General features: G+C 43.1%; 1 protein-coding gene across 1 annotated transcript in view; it reads right to left on the bottom strand.

Annotated features, from left to right (window-relative positions):
- The window catches only part of FAM185A (family with sequence similarity 185 member A), a 58364-nt gene that overhangs the window by 16380 nt on the left and 24553 nt on the right, over positions 1–17431 (bottom strand). Inside the window, exon 4 of the mRNA XM_056573482.1 lies at positions 13129–13267. Within this exon, the coding sequence (XP_056429457.1) occupies positions 13129–13267 (139 nt within the window). The remainder of the gene's footprint in view (positions 1–13128; positions 13268–17431) is intronic.

The raw sequence follows: 17431 nt of genomic DNA, 5'->3' as shown, positions 1-17431 counted from the left end.
CTTTTTCATTTTTCCGTATAAGCGGCGGTATGAGGGCTCATTCTTTGCGCTGTGATCTGTACTTTTTATTAATACCATATTTGCTTATGCAAAACTTTTATTACATTTTTTTGGGAATAAAATGTTATAAAAAAAGCAGCTATTTTGGACATTTTTTTTTTTACGTTCACGCTGTTCACCGTACGGGATCATTTACATTTTATTTTAATAGTTAGGATATTTACGCACGCGGCGATACCAAATATTTATATAAAATAATTTTTTTTCACACTTTTTGAGGGTAAAATAGGGAAAATGGGACAATTTACGTTTTTATTGGGGGAGGGGGGTTTTCAAATTTTTTTAACTTTTTTTTTTACTTTTATTTTTACACTTTAATAGTCCCCATAGGGGACTATTTATAGCAATCAGTGACACAGCACTGATCAGCATTATCGGTCATCTTCTGCTATGGTCTGCGGGAAGGCAGATCAGAGCAGAAGACTCCCGGAAGGCAGCGGAGGCAGGTGAGGGGACCTCCGTCTGCCATGCAGGATGATCGGATCGCCGCGGCAGCGCTGCGGGCGATCCGATCATCCTGTTAAGTGACCGCTATGCTGCAGATGCCATGATCTGTATTGATCACGGCATCTGAGGGGTTAATGGCGGACATTCGCGGGATCGCGGGTGTCCGCCATTACCGGCAGGTCCCTGGCTGCAATCCACAGCCGGGACCTGCCGCAAATGATGCCGGCATCGCTAACGTAAATGTACGTCCTGGTGCGTTAAGTACCACATCACCAGGACGTACATTTACGTCCTGCGTCGTTAAGGGGTTAAACAAAGTATTTTCAGCAATAACTCGTCTACTGTTTTTAAGCTATTTATCCACTTTCGAAAGTAAAGTCTTTTCAGGAATAACTTCTGTTCCACCAGATGAAATCACGCTAGAGCTATTTTTTGACCTGAACACTATTTGTGTCACAGTCATGTTGAAGGGAAAGACAAGTCTAATCCCAGCTTTCCAATGACCTTAGTAATGAATTTAATTATGTTATTAATGTCCAAGTTTACATGATCCGTGGATCATTACCAAAGTTTTCTAAGAAATATTTACTTGGGGGAATATTAAGTTAAAGGGGTACTCCGGTGAAAATAACATTTTTTTTAATTTCAACTGGTGCCAGAACTTTAAACAGATTTGTAAATTACTTCCATTTATAAAATCTTAATCCTTCCAGTACTTAACAGCTGCTGTATGCTGCAGAGGAAGTTCTTTTCTTTAAAAAATTCTTTTTTGTCTGACCACAGTGCTCTCTGCTGACACCTGTCTGTCTAGCTCAGGAACGATTAAGAGCAGGATAGGTTTGCTATGGGGATTTGCTCCTACTATGGACAGTTCCTGACATGGACAGAGGTGTCAGCAGAGAGCACTGTGGTAAGGCAGAAAATAAATGTAAAAAGAAAAGAACTTCCTCTGTAGTATACAGCAGCTGATAAGTATTGGAATAATTGAGATTTTTGAATAGAAGTAATTTACAAATCTGTTTAACTTTCTGGCACCAGTTGACTTAAAAAAATAAAAAATGCTTATCACCAGAGTACCCCTTTAAGGGCCTAAGACATCTTATCCCCTATCCAAAGGATAGGGGATAAGATGTCTGACCGTGGGGGTCCTGCCGCTGGGGCCCCCCGCAATCTTACATTCAGCACCCACCTCACGGAGCTGCACGCCGCGCTGCCACTCAGAATCTGCCGTGTGATGACCATGGGGCCGGAGTATTGTGACGGCTGTCACCCCCCCTCTCATAGACTTGCATAGCGGGGGAAGGGCGTGACGTCACGCGGGGGCGGAGTCGTGACGTCACGATACTCCGGCCCCGAGGTCGTCACATGGCAGATTCTGAGCTGGCAGCGCGGCATGCAGCTCCCTGAGGTCGGACCCACGTGGTCAGACATCTTAGGGCCGGAGTACCCCTTTAACCCCTTAACGACGCAGGACGTAAATGTACGTCCTGTGAGCTGGTACTAAACGCACCAGGACGTACATTTACGTCCTATGCATAACCGCAAGCATCGGAGCGATGCTCGCGTCATGCGCGGCAGGTCCCAGCTGCTGATAGCAGCCAGGGACCCGCCCGTAATGGTGGACATCCGCGATCGCGTGGATGTCCGCCATTAACCCCTCAGATGCTGTGATCAATACAGATCACGGCATCTGCAGCAACACGGTACTTTAAATGGATGATCGGATTGCCCGCAGCGCTGCTGCGACGATCCGATCGTCCAGCATGGCGGCCGGAGGTCCCCTTGCTCCAGCCATCTCCCGGGGTCTTCTGCTCTGGTCTGAGATCGAGCAGACCAGAGCAGAAGTTGACCGATAATACTGATCAGTGCTATGTCCTATACATAGCACTGAACAGTATTAGCAATCGAATGATTGCTATAAATAGTCCCCTATGGGACTGTGTAAAAATAAAAGAATAAAGAAAAGTAAAAAAAGTGAAAAACCCCCTCCCCCCCAAAAAAACATAAATTGTCCCATTTTCCGTATTTCCCCCCCAAAAAGTGTAAAAAAAAATATTTTATATACATATTTGGTATCGCCACGTTCGTAAATATTAGGGATGTCCCGATACTAGCCATTTGCATGGTATCGGGGACTTGTTTAATGTCCCTGATACCTGCTGCCGCTCCACTGTCCCGTTCTCCGGGCCGCATCATGTCGTCCTATGGAGGAGTATGTGACACACACGTCACTCCGCCTCCTCCCCTGCGCCCAGTGTAACACTACGGAGGAAGCAGAGTGACATATATGTCACATGCTCCTCCATAGGACGCCATGATGCGGACCAGAGGACGGGAGAACAGGGCAGTGGAGCTGCAGCACCCGACAGAGGAGGTGAGCTGCCTGCAAGGAGGGGGGCTTCTACTAATGTCTACCGGGGGGGCCCTGGTGCTGTTTCAACGGGGGGCCCTGCTGCTGTCTAAAGGGGGGGCCCTGCTGCTGTCTAAAGGGGGGGCCTGCTGCTGTCTAAAGGGGGGCCCCTGCTGCTGTCTAAAGGGGGGGGGCCCTGCTGCTGTCTAAAGGGGGGGGGCCCCTGCAGCTGTCTAAAGGGGGGGGCCCCTGCAGCTGTCTAAAGGGGGGGGCCCCTGCAGCTGTCTAAAGGGGGGCCCACTGTCTAAAGGGGGGCTGTTACTTATATCTACAGGGGGGCTGCTGTCTACCAGGGGGCTGCTGCTAATGTCTGCAAGGGGATACTACCTACTATTAAAGGCAATCTTACAGCAGAGTCACCTGCACTAACTTCAATTTATAGGTAGATAGGTCAGGTGACCCGGTTTCTACCGCTGCTCACCATGTGGTCATCGGTCTCTCCGCCAATGCAAATTCCCTGTTCTGTCCAATGGAGAAGAGAGAAATCTTGGCTCATACTACAGCAGCCGCCTCAATTGTACACAACAAGGACCCACATATCAGGACGGTAAACAGCGCCAGAAACTGGGTGACCCTGATGTCAGATTCCCTTTAAAATATAAGTACTCGTACTTGGTATCGGCGAGTACTAGAATTAAAGTATCGGTACTTGTACTCGATCTTCAAAAAAATGGTATCGGGACATCCCTAGTAAATATCCCAACTATTAAAATAAAATGTTAATTATACTGTACGGTGAACGGCGTGAAGGTAAAAAAAAAAAAAAAAATCCAAAATAGCTGCTTTTTTATAACATTTTATTCCCAAAAATGTTTTATAAAAAAAGTATTAAGTTTTATATAAGCAAATATGGTATCAATAAAAAGTACAGATCACAGCGCAAAAAATGGGCCCTCATACCGCCGCTTATACGGAAAAATAAAAAAAGTTATAGGTCTTCAAAATAGGGGGATTTTAAATGTACTAATTTGGTTAAACAGTTTGCGATTTTTTTCAAGCACAACAGTAATAGAAAAGTATGTTATCATGGGTATCATTGTAATCGTATTGACCCAAAGAATAAAGAACACGTCATTTTTATCATAAATTGTACAGCGTGAAAATGAAACCTTCCAAAATTTGCAAAATTGCGGTTTTCTTTTTAATTTCCCCACATAAATAGTATTTTTTTGGTTGCGCCATACATTTTATGGTAAAGTGAGTGATGGCATTACAACGGACAACTGGTCGCACAAAAAACAAGCCCTCATACTAGTCTGTGGATGAAAATATAAAAGAGTTATGATTTTTTGAAGGCGAGGAGGAAAAAGCAAAAACGTAAAAATAAAATTGTCCGAGTCCTTAAAGGGGTATTCCAGGAACTTTTTTTATTTGACTATGCTACAGGGGCTGTAAAGTTAGTGTAGTTCATAATATAGTGTCTGTACCTGTGTGTGACGGTTTTCTCACAATTCTTATGTGATTTTCACCCCACTCTTTATTTTTACCAGCATACAAAATGACTGTTGTCTCAGATTTTTCCCAGCTTGCAATGCGGCCGAGACCTGACTCACTAGTCAGCTGATGACAGGGAGCCTGTCTGCTTCAATGGGTGGAGGGATCAAATCTGCAACCAATGCAACAGCTGTAGGCACCCTGATTGAAAACCACAGGTCTTTTGTTTCAATGGGTGGGGTGGCTGATGTGTGGGAGGGAGGAAAATGGCATTGTGGGATTTGTAGTAAAAAAAACATAAGTCAAACAGGAAATACAAGTTCACAAAAAGCTAGCCACAGTGTTATGGTAATCTCACAACATAGCCATTTAGCCCCAAGACAAGTGCAGATCATTCCTAAGCATGTCCATTACTGTCTGCTAGGTATGCACTAAAATTACCTTATGGTGGATAACCCCTTTAAAGCCCAAATGGGCTGAGTCCTTAAGGGGTTAAGGACCAGAGCATTTTTTGCACACCTGACTGTCACTTTAAGCATTAATAACTCTGGGATGCTTTTACTTATGAATTTGATTCAGAGATTGTTTTTTCGTGACATATTCTACTTTAACCCTTTAATTCCAGTCCCCACCGCTAGCCAGTCGGGTACCAGACCGGAATGCCTGCTGAAATCATTCAGCAGGCATCCTGGACATCGCCGAGGACCCCCTGTCAGCGATCACTGCAAATCTGCGGCGATTCCGGGTCATCGGTGACCCAGAAAATAAGGGGGATCGGGAGTGTCCAAGACACCCACGATCCCCCTGAAGGCATAGGAGTGAGGTGGCAGGGGTGCCACCCCTCCTATTGGTCGGTTAGAAGTGACCGACCAATAGCAGATCGGGGGCGGGGGGGGTTAAAGTTCGATTCCCCCGCTCTGCCTACCCACAGTAGTCCAGGCAGAACGGGGAAACTGTCCTGTGACCGGCACCGGAGGTCACTTACCATCGGCGGCGGTGTCAGCGGGCGACAAGGACGTGCGTCTGGCGCCCTGGTGCAGACTACAGAAGTTGGTGAGTTGCCTTGCAACATCTGGAGGGCTACAGTTTGGCGACCACTATACAGTGGTTTCTAAACTGTAGCACTACGGATATTGCAAAACTACAACTCCCAGTATGCCCAGATTTGTAGTTTTGCAACATCTGGAGGGCCACAGTTTGGAGATCACTGTGCGGTTGTTTCTAAACCGTGGCCCTCTAAATCTTGAAAAGCTACAACTCCCAGCATGCCATGCTGGGAGTTGTAGTTGCATACCTCCAGCTGTAGTTATACAACATCTCCCAGCATGCCCTTCGGCCATCAGTACATGCTGGGAGTTGTAGTTTTGCAACAGCTGGAGGCAAACTGGTTGGAAAATACTGAGTTAGGTAACAGAACCTAACTGAAGGTTTTCCAACCAGAGTGCCTCCAGCTGTTGTAAATGTACAACTCCCAGCATGCATGGTCTGTCAATGCATGCTGGGAGTTGTAGTTTTGCAACAGCTGGAGGTTTGACCCCCCCCTTCCCTCCCTCCCCATATGTGAATGTACAGGGTACATTCACACAGGCGGGTTTACAGCGAGTTTCCTGCTTCAAGTTTGAGCTGCTCAAACTCCTGCTCAAACTCACTGTAAACCCCCGCCTGTGTGAATGTACCCTAAAAACACTACACTACACGAACACATAATAAAGGGTAAAACACTACATATACACCCCCTCACATGGCCCCCCCCCCCCAATAAAAATGAAAAACTTATCATACGGCAGCGTTTCCAAAACGTAGCCTCCAGCTGTTGCAAAACAACAATTCCCAGCATTTCCAGACAGCCACTGACTGTCCAGGCATAATGGGAGTTTAGCAACAGCTCGAGGCACCCTGTTTGGGAATCACTGGCATAGAATACCACTATGTCCACCCCTATGCAATCCCTAATGTATTCCTCAAATGCGCATGGCGCTCTCTCACTTCGGAGCCTTGTCATATTTCAAGGAAACAGTTTTGGGCCACATATGGGGTATTTCCGTACTCTGGAATAATTGAGTTACCAATTTTTTGGGGGGGGGGGGGGGGGGGTGTTCTCCTTTTACCCCTTATGAAAAGGAAGAGTTGGGGTCTATACCAGCCTGTTAGAGTAAAAAAAATTAAAAAATGAATCATAATTTAAAAAATTAATTTAAAACATGCTGGTGTTGCCCCCTACTTTTTATTTTCACAAGAGGTAAAAAGGAAAAAAAGACAACCAAAATTTCTAACGCAATTTCTCCTGAGTACGGAAATACCCCATATGTGGGCGCAAAATGCTCTGTGTACGCACAACAAGGCTCAGGAGTGAGAGCGCACTATGTACATTTGAGGCCTAAATTGGCGATTTGCACAGGGGTGGCTGATTTTACAGTGGTTCTGACAAACACAAAAAAATAAATACCCACGTGTGACCCCATTTTGGAAACTACACCCCCAACGTAACAAGGGGTATAGTGAGCCTTAATACCCCACAGGTGTTTGACGAATTTTCGTTAAAGTTGGATGGGAAAATGAAAAAAAAATTATACTTTATACTAAAATGCTGGTGTTACCCTAAATTTTTCATTTTGACAAGGGAAAATAGGGAAAAAAAAGCCCCCCAAAATTTGTAACCCCATTTCTCCTGAGTAAGAACATACCCTATATGTGGATGTTAAGGGCTCTGCGGGCGAACTACAATGCTCAGGAGAGAAGGAGCGCCATTGGGCTTTCGGAGAGAAAATTTGGCCAGAATTGAAGGCCATGTGTGTTTACAAAGCCCCCATAGTGCCAGAACAGTGGTGTAGGTGTAGGGTATTGTAGTGTAGTGTAGTGCTTTTAGGATACATTCACACGGGTGGGGGTTTACAGTGAGTTTCTCGCTTGGAGTTTGAGCTGTGGCGGAAAATTTGCCGCATCTCAAACTTACAGCAAAAAGCTCGCTGTAAACCCCCGCCCGTGTAAATGTACCCTGTACATTCACATGGGGGGGGGGGCTAACCTTCAGCTGTTGCAAAAGTACAACTCCCAGCATGCACCGACAGACCATACATGCAGGGAGTTTTAGTTATGCAACAGCTGGAGGCACACTGGTTGCAAAACACAGAGTTTGTTACTTAACTCAGTGTTTCGCAACCAGTGTGCCTCCAGCTGTTGCAAAACTACAACTCCCAGCATGTACGGTCTATCAGTGCATGCTGGTAGTTGTAGTTTGCTGGAAGCACACTGGGTGCGTAAAACTAAGTTTGTTACTTAACTCAGTACACACTACTGCAACTCCCAGCATGCCCTTTGGTAGTTTGTGCATGCTGGGGTTTTTTAGTTATGCAACTGCTGGAGGCACACTTTTTCATAGAAAAAATGTGCTTCCAGCTGTTGCATAACTACAACCCCCAGCATGCACAAACTACCAAAGGGCATGCTGGGAGTTGTAGTAGTGTCTTCTAATGTTGCATAACAACAAGCCCCAGCATGCCCTTGTGCATGTTGGGAGTTGATGCAAAGCAACAGCAGGAGGACAGCCTTACCTCCTGAGGTGCACATGCCAGATCCTCCTGCCATCACTGTCTCCGCTCCGGGGGCCCTGATCCCGCCACCGATGCCGGGGATCGGGGGCCCCCAGTCCAGGTACTCACTCCTGTTAGGGATACCCCCACAGCAGGAGTCCTGATTAGTTGGCCATTACCGGCTGACGAATCAGGACGATTGTGAAGTGGCACCTATCACCCTTTTTTTCCGGGTCACCGGGGACCCCATTGACCCGGAATCTCCACAAATCCGATCTGAATTGATTGGTGATTTGTGGTGATCGGCGACATGGGGGGCAGGCATCCCGGTCCGGCGAGCGCCGGGGACCGGAATTCCCACGGGCATACAGGTACGCCCTTGGTCCTTAAGTACCAGGACGTCAGGGCGTACCCATACGCCCGTGGTCCTTAAGGGGTTAAGTAACATTAAAGTGACAAATTTAACATAAAAACTAATGGGAAGATTTATCAAAACCTGTCCAGAGGAAAAGTTGCTGAGTTGCCCATAGCAACCAGATTACTTCTTTCATTTTTCAGAGGCATTTTCAAAAATGAAAGAAGCAATCTGATTGGTTGATAAGTCTCCCCCATGTCTTTAACCTACACTGCAAAACTTCCCAGTCATAAAATAAAGGGATCATCCAGGAATAGAAAGAAAAAAAGAGCTAATTTCTTTATATAAAAAAACACTCCCCGTCTGTCTCCAGGTTGGGTGTGGTTCTGCAGCTCAGTTCTATTGAAGTGAATGGGGCCAAGTTATAATTCCACACCCAACCTGGAGACAGATGGGGACTGGTTTTGAAAGAAATTAGCTCTGTTTTTCTATTCCTAGATAACCCCTTTAAAGCCCCTAGCAACATATGATGTGCAGGAGGGAGCTTTATGATTGTCTTAGCAGTGCTAAACAGATGGCTGGCTGGGAATGATCCACACTCTCCGGACAAATACTCTGAGCTTTTAAAATTGGCACCCATCTTCAACGGAAGTGATGCTGCACCCAACAAATGGCCTCTTCTTCTTAGCCATCTTCCTGACAAGGCACTCGGCATCCCCAGCTCCCAGAGTGTTCTGGCAAAACCAAAACGGGTAAGAATCTGCTCCCCAAACTGCTAGTTGCACCAGCCTTCGTAGGTAAACCAGGACGGATGAAGCCTCCTGGGGTACATCTGAACAAGAATCCAGGCTGCTCCTGAAGTAACCAAAACCATCAGGGAGCCCCACAAGTTAAAGAACTGAGTAGGGACATGTAGTCACATATGGAGAGGTATTTACATAGCTTCAGGCGTTAGCATAGTAGTAAAATAGTAAAACATAACATATTGCCATACAGTGATCAGAATATAAACAAAACCCAAATTTCACATTACAAATATCTTTAATAGTTTCACAGTATATATATATATATATATATATATATATATATATATATGAATGAAAGTGAAAGTGAATGGAGTCTTTACAAAGTACAACTGAGCCCACACACACACAAAATAAAAAACAAGCCCTCATACAGCCCTGTAGATAGAAAAAAACAAAGATTATAACTCTTTGCAAACTGCAGAAAGGCACCTATGTTCTCTCTGGGGAGCAGAAGCTTTTTTCTTGCAATCCTTCTAAGCACACCATTATTGTGCTCCAGTTGGTACATTAACTTTAGCAAATGTAAGGTTGTAGAAGTTACCTTGGGTTTATTTGTGATTATTATACACTTTGCCCGTGGCAAGATCTTTGTTTGTCAACCACTTCTAAGGAGTGCAATAATGGCCTTTCCTTCATTTGTATACAATGGGCCTCAATTACTTTTCTGAGTAGATTTTATAGGGTTTTTTTGTGTCGCATATCAGAATTTCTGACAAAAAAATCCAAAAATCCCAACAGCGTTCGGCAATGCCAGCTGTGCAGCCTAGTAATCATTCTTGGTGAAACAGGTGTGCATGTATGTTGCTGCTGGTAAGGTGCTCGGCCGGGACAGAGTCATACATCAAACATGTGAGAGAGCATAGAAAATGAGCGGCACTCACCACAAACAGCTAGCGACAACTTCTTTATTTCTTAGACGTGCAGTACAGGTAAGTACAGGTACTTACCTGGTGAGCTCTCAGTGGACGAGATGGTCTGACGAAGTGCGGAAGCACGATACAGCTGTGACCAGTCAGCCGGATTCACCGGCATTCCTGTCTCCCTGCACCCGTATGTTCTAACTGCACGTCTAAGAAATAAAGACGTTGTCACCAGCTGTTTGTGGGGAGTGCCGCTCATTTTCTATGCTCTCTCACACGTTTGAGATCTGTAAATTACTTCTATTAAAAAATCTTAATCCTTCCAGTACTTATCAGCTGCTGTATTCTACAGAGAAAGTTATTTTCTTTTTGAATTTCTTTTCTGTTTGACCACAGTGCTCTCTGCTGACACCTCTGTTCATGTCAGGAACTGTCCAGAGCAGGATAGGTTTGCTATGGGGATTTTCTCCTACTCTGGACAGTCCCTGACATAGACAGAGGTGTAAGCAGAGAGCACTGTGGTCAGACAGAAAAGAAATTCAAAAGAAAAGAACTTCCTCTGTAGTATACAGCAGCTCATAAGTAATGGAAGGATTAATATTATTTTAATAGAAGTCATTTACAAATCTGTAACTTTCTGGAGCCAGTTGATATGAAGTAGTTTTCCACTTAGAGTACCCCCCTTAAGGGTCTATTCACACGTACAGTATTCTGAGCAGATTTGATGCGCAGGATTTCAAGCTGTGCTCAGTCAGTTTACATTGAAATCTGCAGCAGAAAATTCTGCGCAGAATACTGTACGTGTGAATAGACCCTAAAAGGGCGAACACACTCTTCTCCAGCTAGGAGGTTTGTGGTCCCCAGCAGTCTCTGTATAAATTGCAGAGTGATAATAAGCTGTTCTGAGGTGACCACTGCAGAGAGGAAGTACCAAACGTGACCGCAGTGGCCAGAGACTAACAAATTTTGCCCCGCTTTTAAATGATACATGGAAATGCCAAGGACATTTGATTCACAATAAATAGTGCTTTGGAAGTCAGACTACTTTGAAAAAGCAAAACATTTTAATAAATAAATTCAGTGAAATAGAAACGTTAAATAGGATTTATGCATTTGTTTCTGCAGAGAGTCACTGCCAAAGTTATATTTAACCTCAGCCTGCATCTGATTATAACAGTGACTCCACTGGGACAACATTCACCACTCACAAAAGGAAGAAAAAGGCAAAAGAAGGATCACAAAGGGGTTGAAAGAGATAAAAGAAAATGCTATTACTCTGGCATCAGTGAAACCAGTGTAAAGCCAGTACCAAAAGTTCTGGATTTTGGAAATCCTAATCCTAACACAAGAACACACACCATACCTAAATTAATCTTTCCTCCATTCCAGACCAGTAACTTACCCAGTCCACCTCTGGTCTGTTCCTGTTCTGTGTGTAGGGTAACCTGACCCTACTACCACTCCTTCTCCAAGCAGTGAGCTACCACATTATTTTATTGTCTCCCTCCACAAAGCTTGATAGAAAATAAGTCCTCCACATGTGGGCAGTTAGAGTCCATGTGACTGACCACAATGACGAAGACAAATGATTTTCTCCACTTGGAAAAAGAAAATGGAACTGTGCATCTTCTGACCAGTAGGATAATACATGAAGAGAATGAAGGTGCTGCATCACTCATCACTGTTACACCAATGCTGAGATGAGAAAAAAGGAGCAACTACACATTCCTGTGCACCACTGCCTAATAGAAAAGATGAACAGGCCTATTGGTGATCGTACAAACTGACCAAAGTGGGGTTTTTTTTCCATTCCAGAATATTATTTTTTTAATAAATTGTTTATTATAGGGAAGGTGTCATAAGAAAATCAGCTGTTTAAATTAGGTATATATGGCAAACTTTTTTTTCAAGAATTTTGGTGATGTTTTTTCTAATTTTCCATTTTTCTATCTATATGTTATAATAATCCTGAAATCTTGCAGTACCCATTCTGGCTACTAGGTCCAAAACTAAGCTGAGACTTCGTGCTCTGTAATGAACACTTCCCAATGATGCAATTCTTCATAGAACAGACAAAGAGCACAGGGAAAGATGAAACCAATAAGATAGATACACACTATAGTTTTTGCTTAAAAAAACAGCATCCCCCCCTAAGGGTACGTACACACTGTGAAATCTTCACTCGCAGAATTCTGGAGAGGAGATCCCATCAGGCGGCTGCAGCACTGTGCCGTCACCATTGATGACTATGTAGTGCTCACAAATTTCCACGCAAAGAATGAACATGTTCATTCTTTGCACGGAACAATTTCTGAAATTCCTCAGTGTGAAATTCCTCAGTGTGAACAGGTCTCGCGAAAGACCCATTCACACTGATGTTAATGTTTACTGCGCGCAATTCCACTTGCAGAATTTTGCAGGAATTAAGTGGTGTGAACATACCCTTAGAAGGACCTCTGAAAAGGTCACAATGCATGTGAATGGGACCGGTCCTGTCGATTGTTGTCTATGTCCACGAGTCCTGCTGTAGGGTATATCATTAAATGCTGTTAAAAGCAGCACAGCTCAGTTCAGGCAAGATGGCCCCGATGAAAATGTACAAACAATTATATAAAAAAAAAGCAATCAGAAAATAAAACAGATAAGTAAAAAAGAACATGCTTCAGTATCTGTCCCTATTCAGAGGCTATTCCATTTAAAAGCCTCATTTTCATCACTCAACCCCTTTAATGGCTATACCTGGCATGAAATAAAAAGGAACTCTACTACAAGGCTTAAAGTGTTAAAGAGATACGATTTTATACCAGAACCAGTGAAAACTGCTGGATAAAAAACGTTTTTTTTATAACTGCTTTGATGGGAAAATATGTTTTGATAGCACAAGTAATAAATATAGCAGTAATACAATAAATACACATTCTCAATGCATTTTTGTCTCAATTTCAGAATGTTTAATGCTGTATGCAAAAATGTAGCCAACTATCTTATTGTGTACACCAAAAGTAACAATCCATTTTTCTATGTAATACAATGAGAAAATGATGGTATAAGCACATCTGTTTTTAGCTTCTGTTGGCATATACGTTTTTTCCTAAAAATAAAACCCCAAAACATACTGTAAACGAACACCCTTAACGTTTGCAGTGTGCTGCTGTATTTTAGCTGTGACAAAACATTTCTTTTCTGGAGGTGCTGATCAATTTGTAAGTATTTTTACAATACTTACCATGTGCACTCCCTACTATGATATCTCCTGCGGCTGAAGACATAGACGATGACTCTGCATACAGATACTTGGCTTTCAGCTCACCATTTTCTGTGCAGATATTAACAGATGTTCCCAACAGTTTCTCAATGTCAACCGTCTGCAAAACAAATGTAGGAACATTACCAATTTGACTAGGAGAGACTAAAATTGCTTATATTTTCTAGCCACTCAATTTTATTTATATATATATATACATATATATATATAAATAAAATAAATTTTAGATTTTGCAATGCATACAGTTAAAAAAAATATTTATCTTGGAGGCATTCATTCACAAGGAAATAAAAAAAAAAAAAAAAAAAAAAAAAAAAAAAAAAGGGAGGGTGGGGGGGGGGGGGGGTCAGAGGGAGATTGGAGTTAGGTTGATTTCACTTTGGCTTGAAAACATCTTGCTGCTGCAGAAGATTTCCCCCTCTCCTCTCTTTCTCCAGCACCACGGCAAATCACAGCTGAATGTCTTATCTGCTGCAGACTGGGTTTACAGCCCACAAATTAGTGTTACCACTACCCCCAATCAGTCTGCAGTCTAGTCTAAATGGTGCCCCGGGTCAGTATAGTGTCAATGCGGCTCCTATTAAGACCACAGTCTAGTGTTTTAATTTCTTGATTTTTAGACTGATAAACAATGAGGTTCTGTTGGAGAAACCAGTTGGTAGAAATCTGTGCAGGCATGGGTAACACAAGGTGACAGGGCTCTGTATGGGAACCAAAAGTGGCAGGGGTAAGAGTAGGTAGCAGTAGGGTCAGGTCTGTAAAGGAAAGGGATGGAAGGTAAAGCATGGGAAAGTGGTAGATACAACCTGCTGTGGGGATGGAGGGATGTATGCTTTTTAAGGCCATGCCAAGTGCACTGGGCTAAACAGGCTGGCACTGTTCTGGGGGCTAATTTACACAGTACACTACTATAGAAATTAGATAGCATGTGGAAAGAGAAAGGGTTACTGACGCACTGGCTTTGCAATATCCTTTGTGAGCAGAAAGGAAGAGAGCTGCAGCATCACAGCAAAGAAAAGATTGCATCATAAAAGCAGCCTTGGTTTGAGCAGTGTGATGCTGCTTCTGCTTATAGGTATTACAATGCAATCAGGAAGCAGTACTGTGTACATAGTGGGAACTGATTTATTTACACAACGGACAGCTGTTCAGAACTTTATGGGTGGTCAAAGATACGAAGCCTTGATTTACATTTTAGGCACTGAGTGGACCCTTAGGAGAAGGCAGACAGGCTCAGCTTGCATGAACATAGCCTGTCTCCTTCTTTGCATATAGCACTAAGACCAGACCCCTCTTCCTATTTCCCTTCTTTGTCTCTCTGCTGCTAAATACAGAATTCCCCTTTCACAAACAGTGAACATCAAATTACAGGGATTCTTTTTCCTGGGGTAAGGAGTCATTTTTGGTAAATGAAGTAATTTACAGATAGATTACAGATCATATAAGTTATCACATATAGGGAAGATATTTGAAACAGTGACCAATTAAGCCCTTTCTCAATCCCCTCAAATGAATATAACACAGATTCAGGTGTCTAATTTCCCTCCCCCACTTTTTTTTTCTTCTTTTTTTGCATGTATGTGTATCCCCTTTCCACTCTATCCATTGAGGAAGTTATCAATGCTTGGCACAGGAAAACTAGCATCAAAAGTTGCTCTCTCCTATTTAGCACAAAACTGAAAAAGTCTTAAATTCTTTGCAGAACCTACTGTATTCAGTACTGTCAGAAGAAGCATCTTCTCCAGTAGAACAATTCACTTTGCCACCTGTGAACAAAAGCATCTAAGCAGGGAGACTGAGCTGCTAAGACATGTGACCACCACTGACACATAAAGGGGGATGTAGTTATGATTCAGTTATGGGACAATCCCATTATTCAATTAAATCAAGGCAATGATGGCATTTGTCATAGTTTCCCACTGACATTTGTCTATTAGCAAATTTTAAACTGAAGACTGAAAATTCAGCAGTAAAAAATTGTGATTGGAAAAAAGTTTCACTACAAAATTGACTTTGATGATGCATCTGCTCTGGTCTGTGGGTGTTTAATCTCTTTACAACCTGTGTCATATATTTACAGTGATGGAGACTGGTAGTTAATGCAAATTAGTTAATATGTATGATAAAACTGATGCCAATAACATTGGGTGTCAGCTGTGGCCTAGGGCTAACACCCTGCTACAGTAGATGGGATCAGAGTTAATTCCAAACCTGCCAGTTTTAATGTCATAGTAAATAGCAACCATAGCCTCGAAGCATAAGCAATTAGAAAGAGGAAGGGTGTTTCCTTTGTCACACCATCGGTACCATTTTAAGGCAATCACGGTGTGCAATTGGGTTGTCCTTTATGTCTTTCTTGTGTATTTGCCTGCCAGCAGACACACAACAAACATGCTGAAAACCTTTGTTTAATCTTATTCTTAAAGCCACAAATGTAGCATAAATAACATTCAGTGACAAGCTGTCACAGGTTGCATTTAAGAAAACAATCACCATTTTAGGTCAGCATTCTGTGGCTCCAGCGCAAAGTATGTCAGCAGAGATTTTCCCATAGGGAGTCTAGCATCCATTACGATCCTATGATGTTTTGGACGGCAGTGCAATCTTAAATATGCATGAGCAAGATCGACCGTATAAAAATGTCCCAGGAATGAATGGTGCTTGTGTGTCGCCAGGGCTCCCTTTATTGTCCATGGGGTTTTCGAAAATTGCTCACCCAACATTATGTGTTATTGTTTCTCCAATCTGTCAGCTGAATATGCTGCACTGTGAAAGGGCAGGATACGACTGCTACAGTTCTGTAGTCTTAGTAGGCAAAAGCTGTACATAAAAATGTTATGCTGTTTAGCTAATAGGAGGATTGAACAAATAGAGCACTCATAGTTATGAGCCTAGTGTATTCACAACAATAGTGCACCCCTGGTTTATTTATCCTTCTGCATTAGAACAAAAAAAAACACATACGAAAATGTGGGTAACAGAGGTGCTGCAAGGTTTGCAAATCTTACATTTTGTGATGTTTTTCTTCCAAATAAAGACAAGTTATTCACTTGAACTGTGGTGAGTGCCCTCCGGATTTCTTTGTTCAAGCCTTGCTCTAAATGTTGTGTCTATAAAGGATTGAGCTCCCCCGTGTCAGTGATTATCTCACATTGTGATCCGTGGCTCAGTATTCCTACCTGCGTGGGGAGAGTGTGCTATTTGTGCCTGTGCCGACTGCTGTATCTACCCACTATACATTGTTAATAAGGCCTAGTGACCAGACCTGGGGGTGAGGATAAACGGGAATTTTGAGTGATCGTATAGGAATTGTAGAACCTCCCTCCAGAATGGGAACACCCTAGGGCAGTCCCAAACTGCATGGAGAATAGTGCCTATCTCAGACGACCAGCAGAAACACGAGTCAGAGGACAACACCCTTATACTTTTAAGACTTTCAGGAGTATTGGTGGAGGAGAAATTTAGATTTGATCAAGAGATCTCTAGCACTGACTACAGTGGTATAGTATGTTATTCCACCTCCCTCCACAGAACCGTGGTAAGGGTAGGGATGTTTGTCACCCATTTCGTATAACCAGTGGCAAAAGCACTTGGTCCCACCAACTGAAGAAGGAGATAAGCCTGAGTAAAAGGCTTGGGAAGGTCTGTGGTATCCAACAGCTGCTTCCCCCCAGTAAAGTCCGAGACCACCTTTAGACCACCCAATTGTGCCCTGACAGTGTGGCACAGTTAAAGATACATGAAGAAGGCAGAGGAGGAAACATCACATTTATCTTGCAAAGCTGCAAAAGTCAGAAATTCATGATCTTCCGAGAATAGATAAGTGACCAACTTAACGCTGTCACTCCCAAAAATACAGCATGATTTAGAGATCTTAGGTGTGGGGAGTGAGCATTTGCCCACAAAGTGGATCTATGGGAAACTGCCGTAAGTGGAAACAGTCTTGAGACCAAGGACCAAACCCGAGCTACCGTAGCAATAGGGGAAGGAAGAACAATACAACACAGTCATTTTCCATTCTGTGGCTTTAATATTCTGCCCTTACATAAAGTAGTATATTCAAATGACAAATCTGCTGTAATAAATGTGAAACAATGAGTTATGTGTAGAACTGAATAATATCATTTGTTCTGTAAAAAACAAGCCCTCGCACTGCTACTGCACAGAGTTATGGCTCTTCAAATTTAAAGATGATTAAACTAACAGAATCTCTACAAGCTAAATACCAATATAGGTAAAGCCTCACATAGAAGCAAAAAGATGA

The sequence above is a fragment of the Hyla sarda genome, chromosome 4 (genome assembly GCF_029499605.1).
Source record: "Hyla sarda isolate aHylSar1 chromosome 4, aHylSar1.hap1, whole genome shotgun sequence".
Lineage (NCBI taxonomy): Eukaryota > Metazoa > Chordata > Amphibia > Anura > Hylidae > Hyla > Hyla sarda.
Note: the sequence above shows the minus strand (reverse complement) of the source record. Positions and strands in the feature narration are given on the sequence as shown.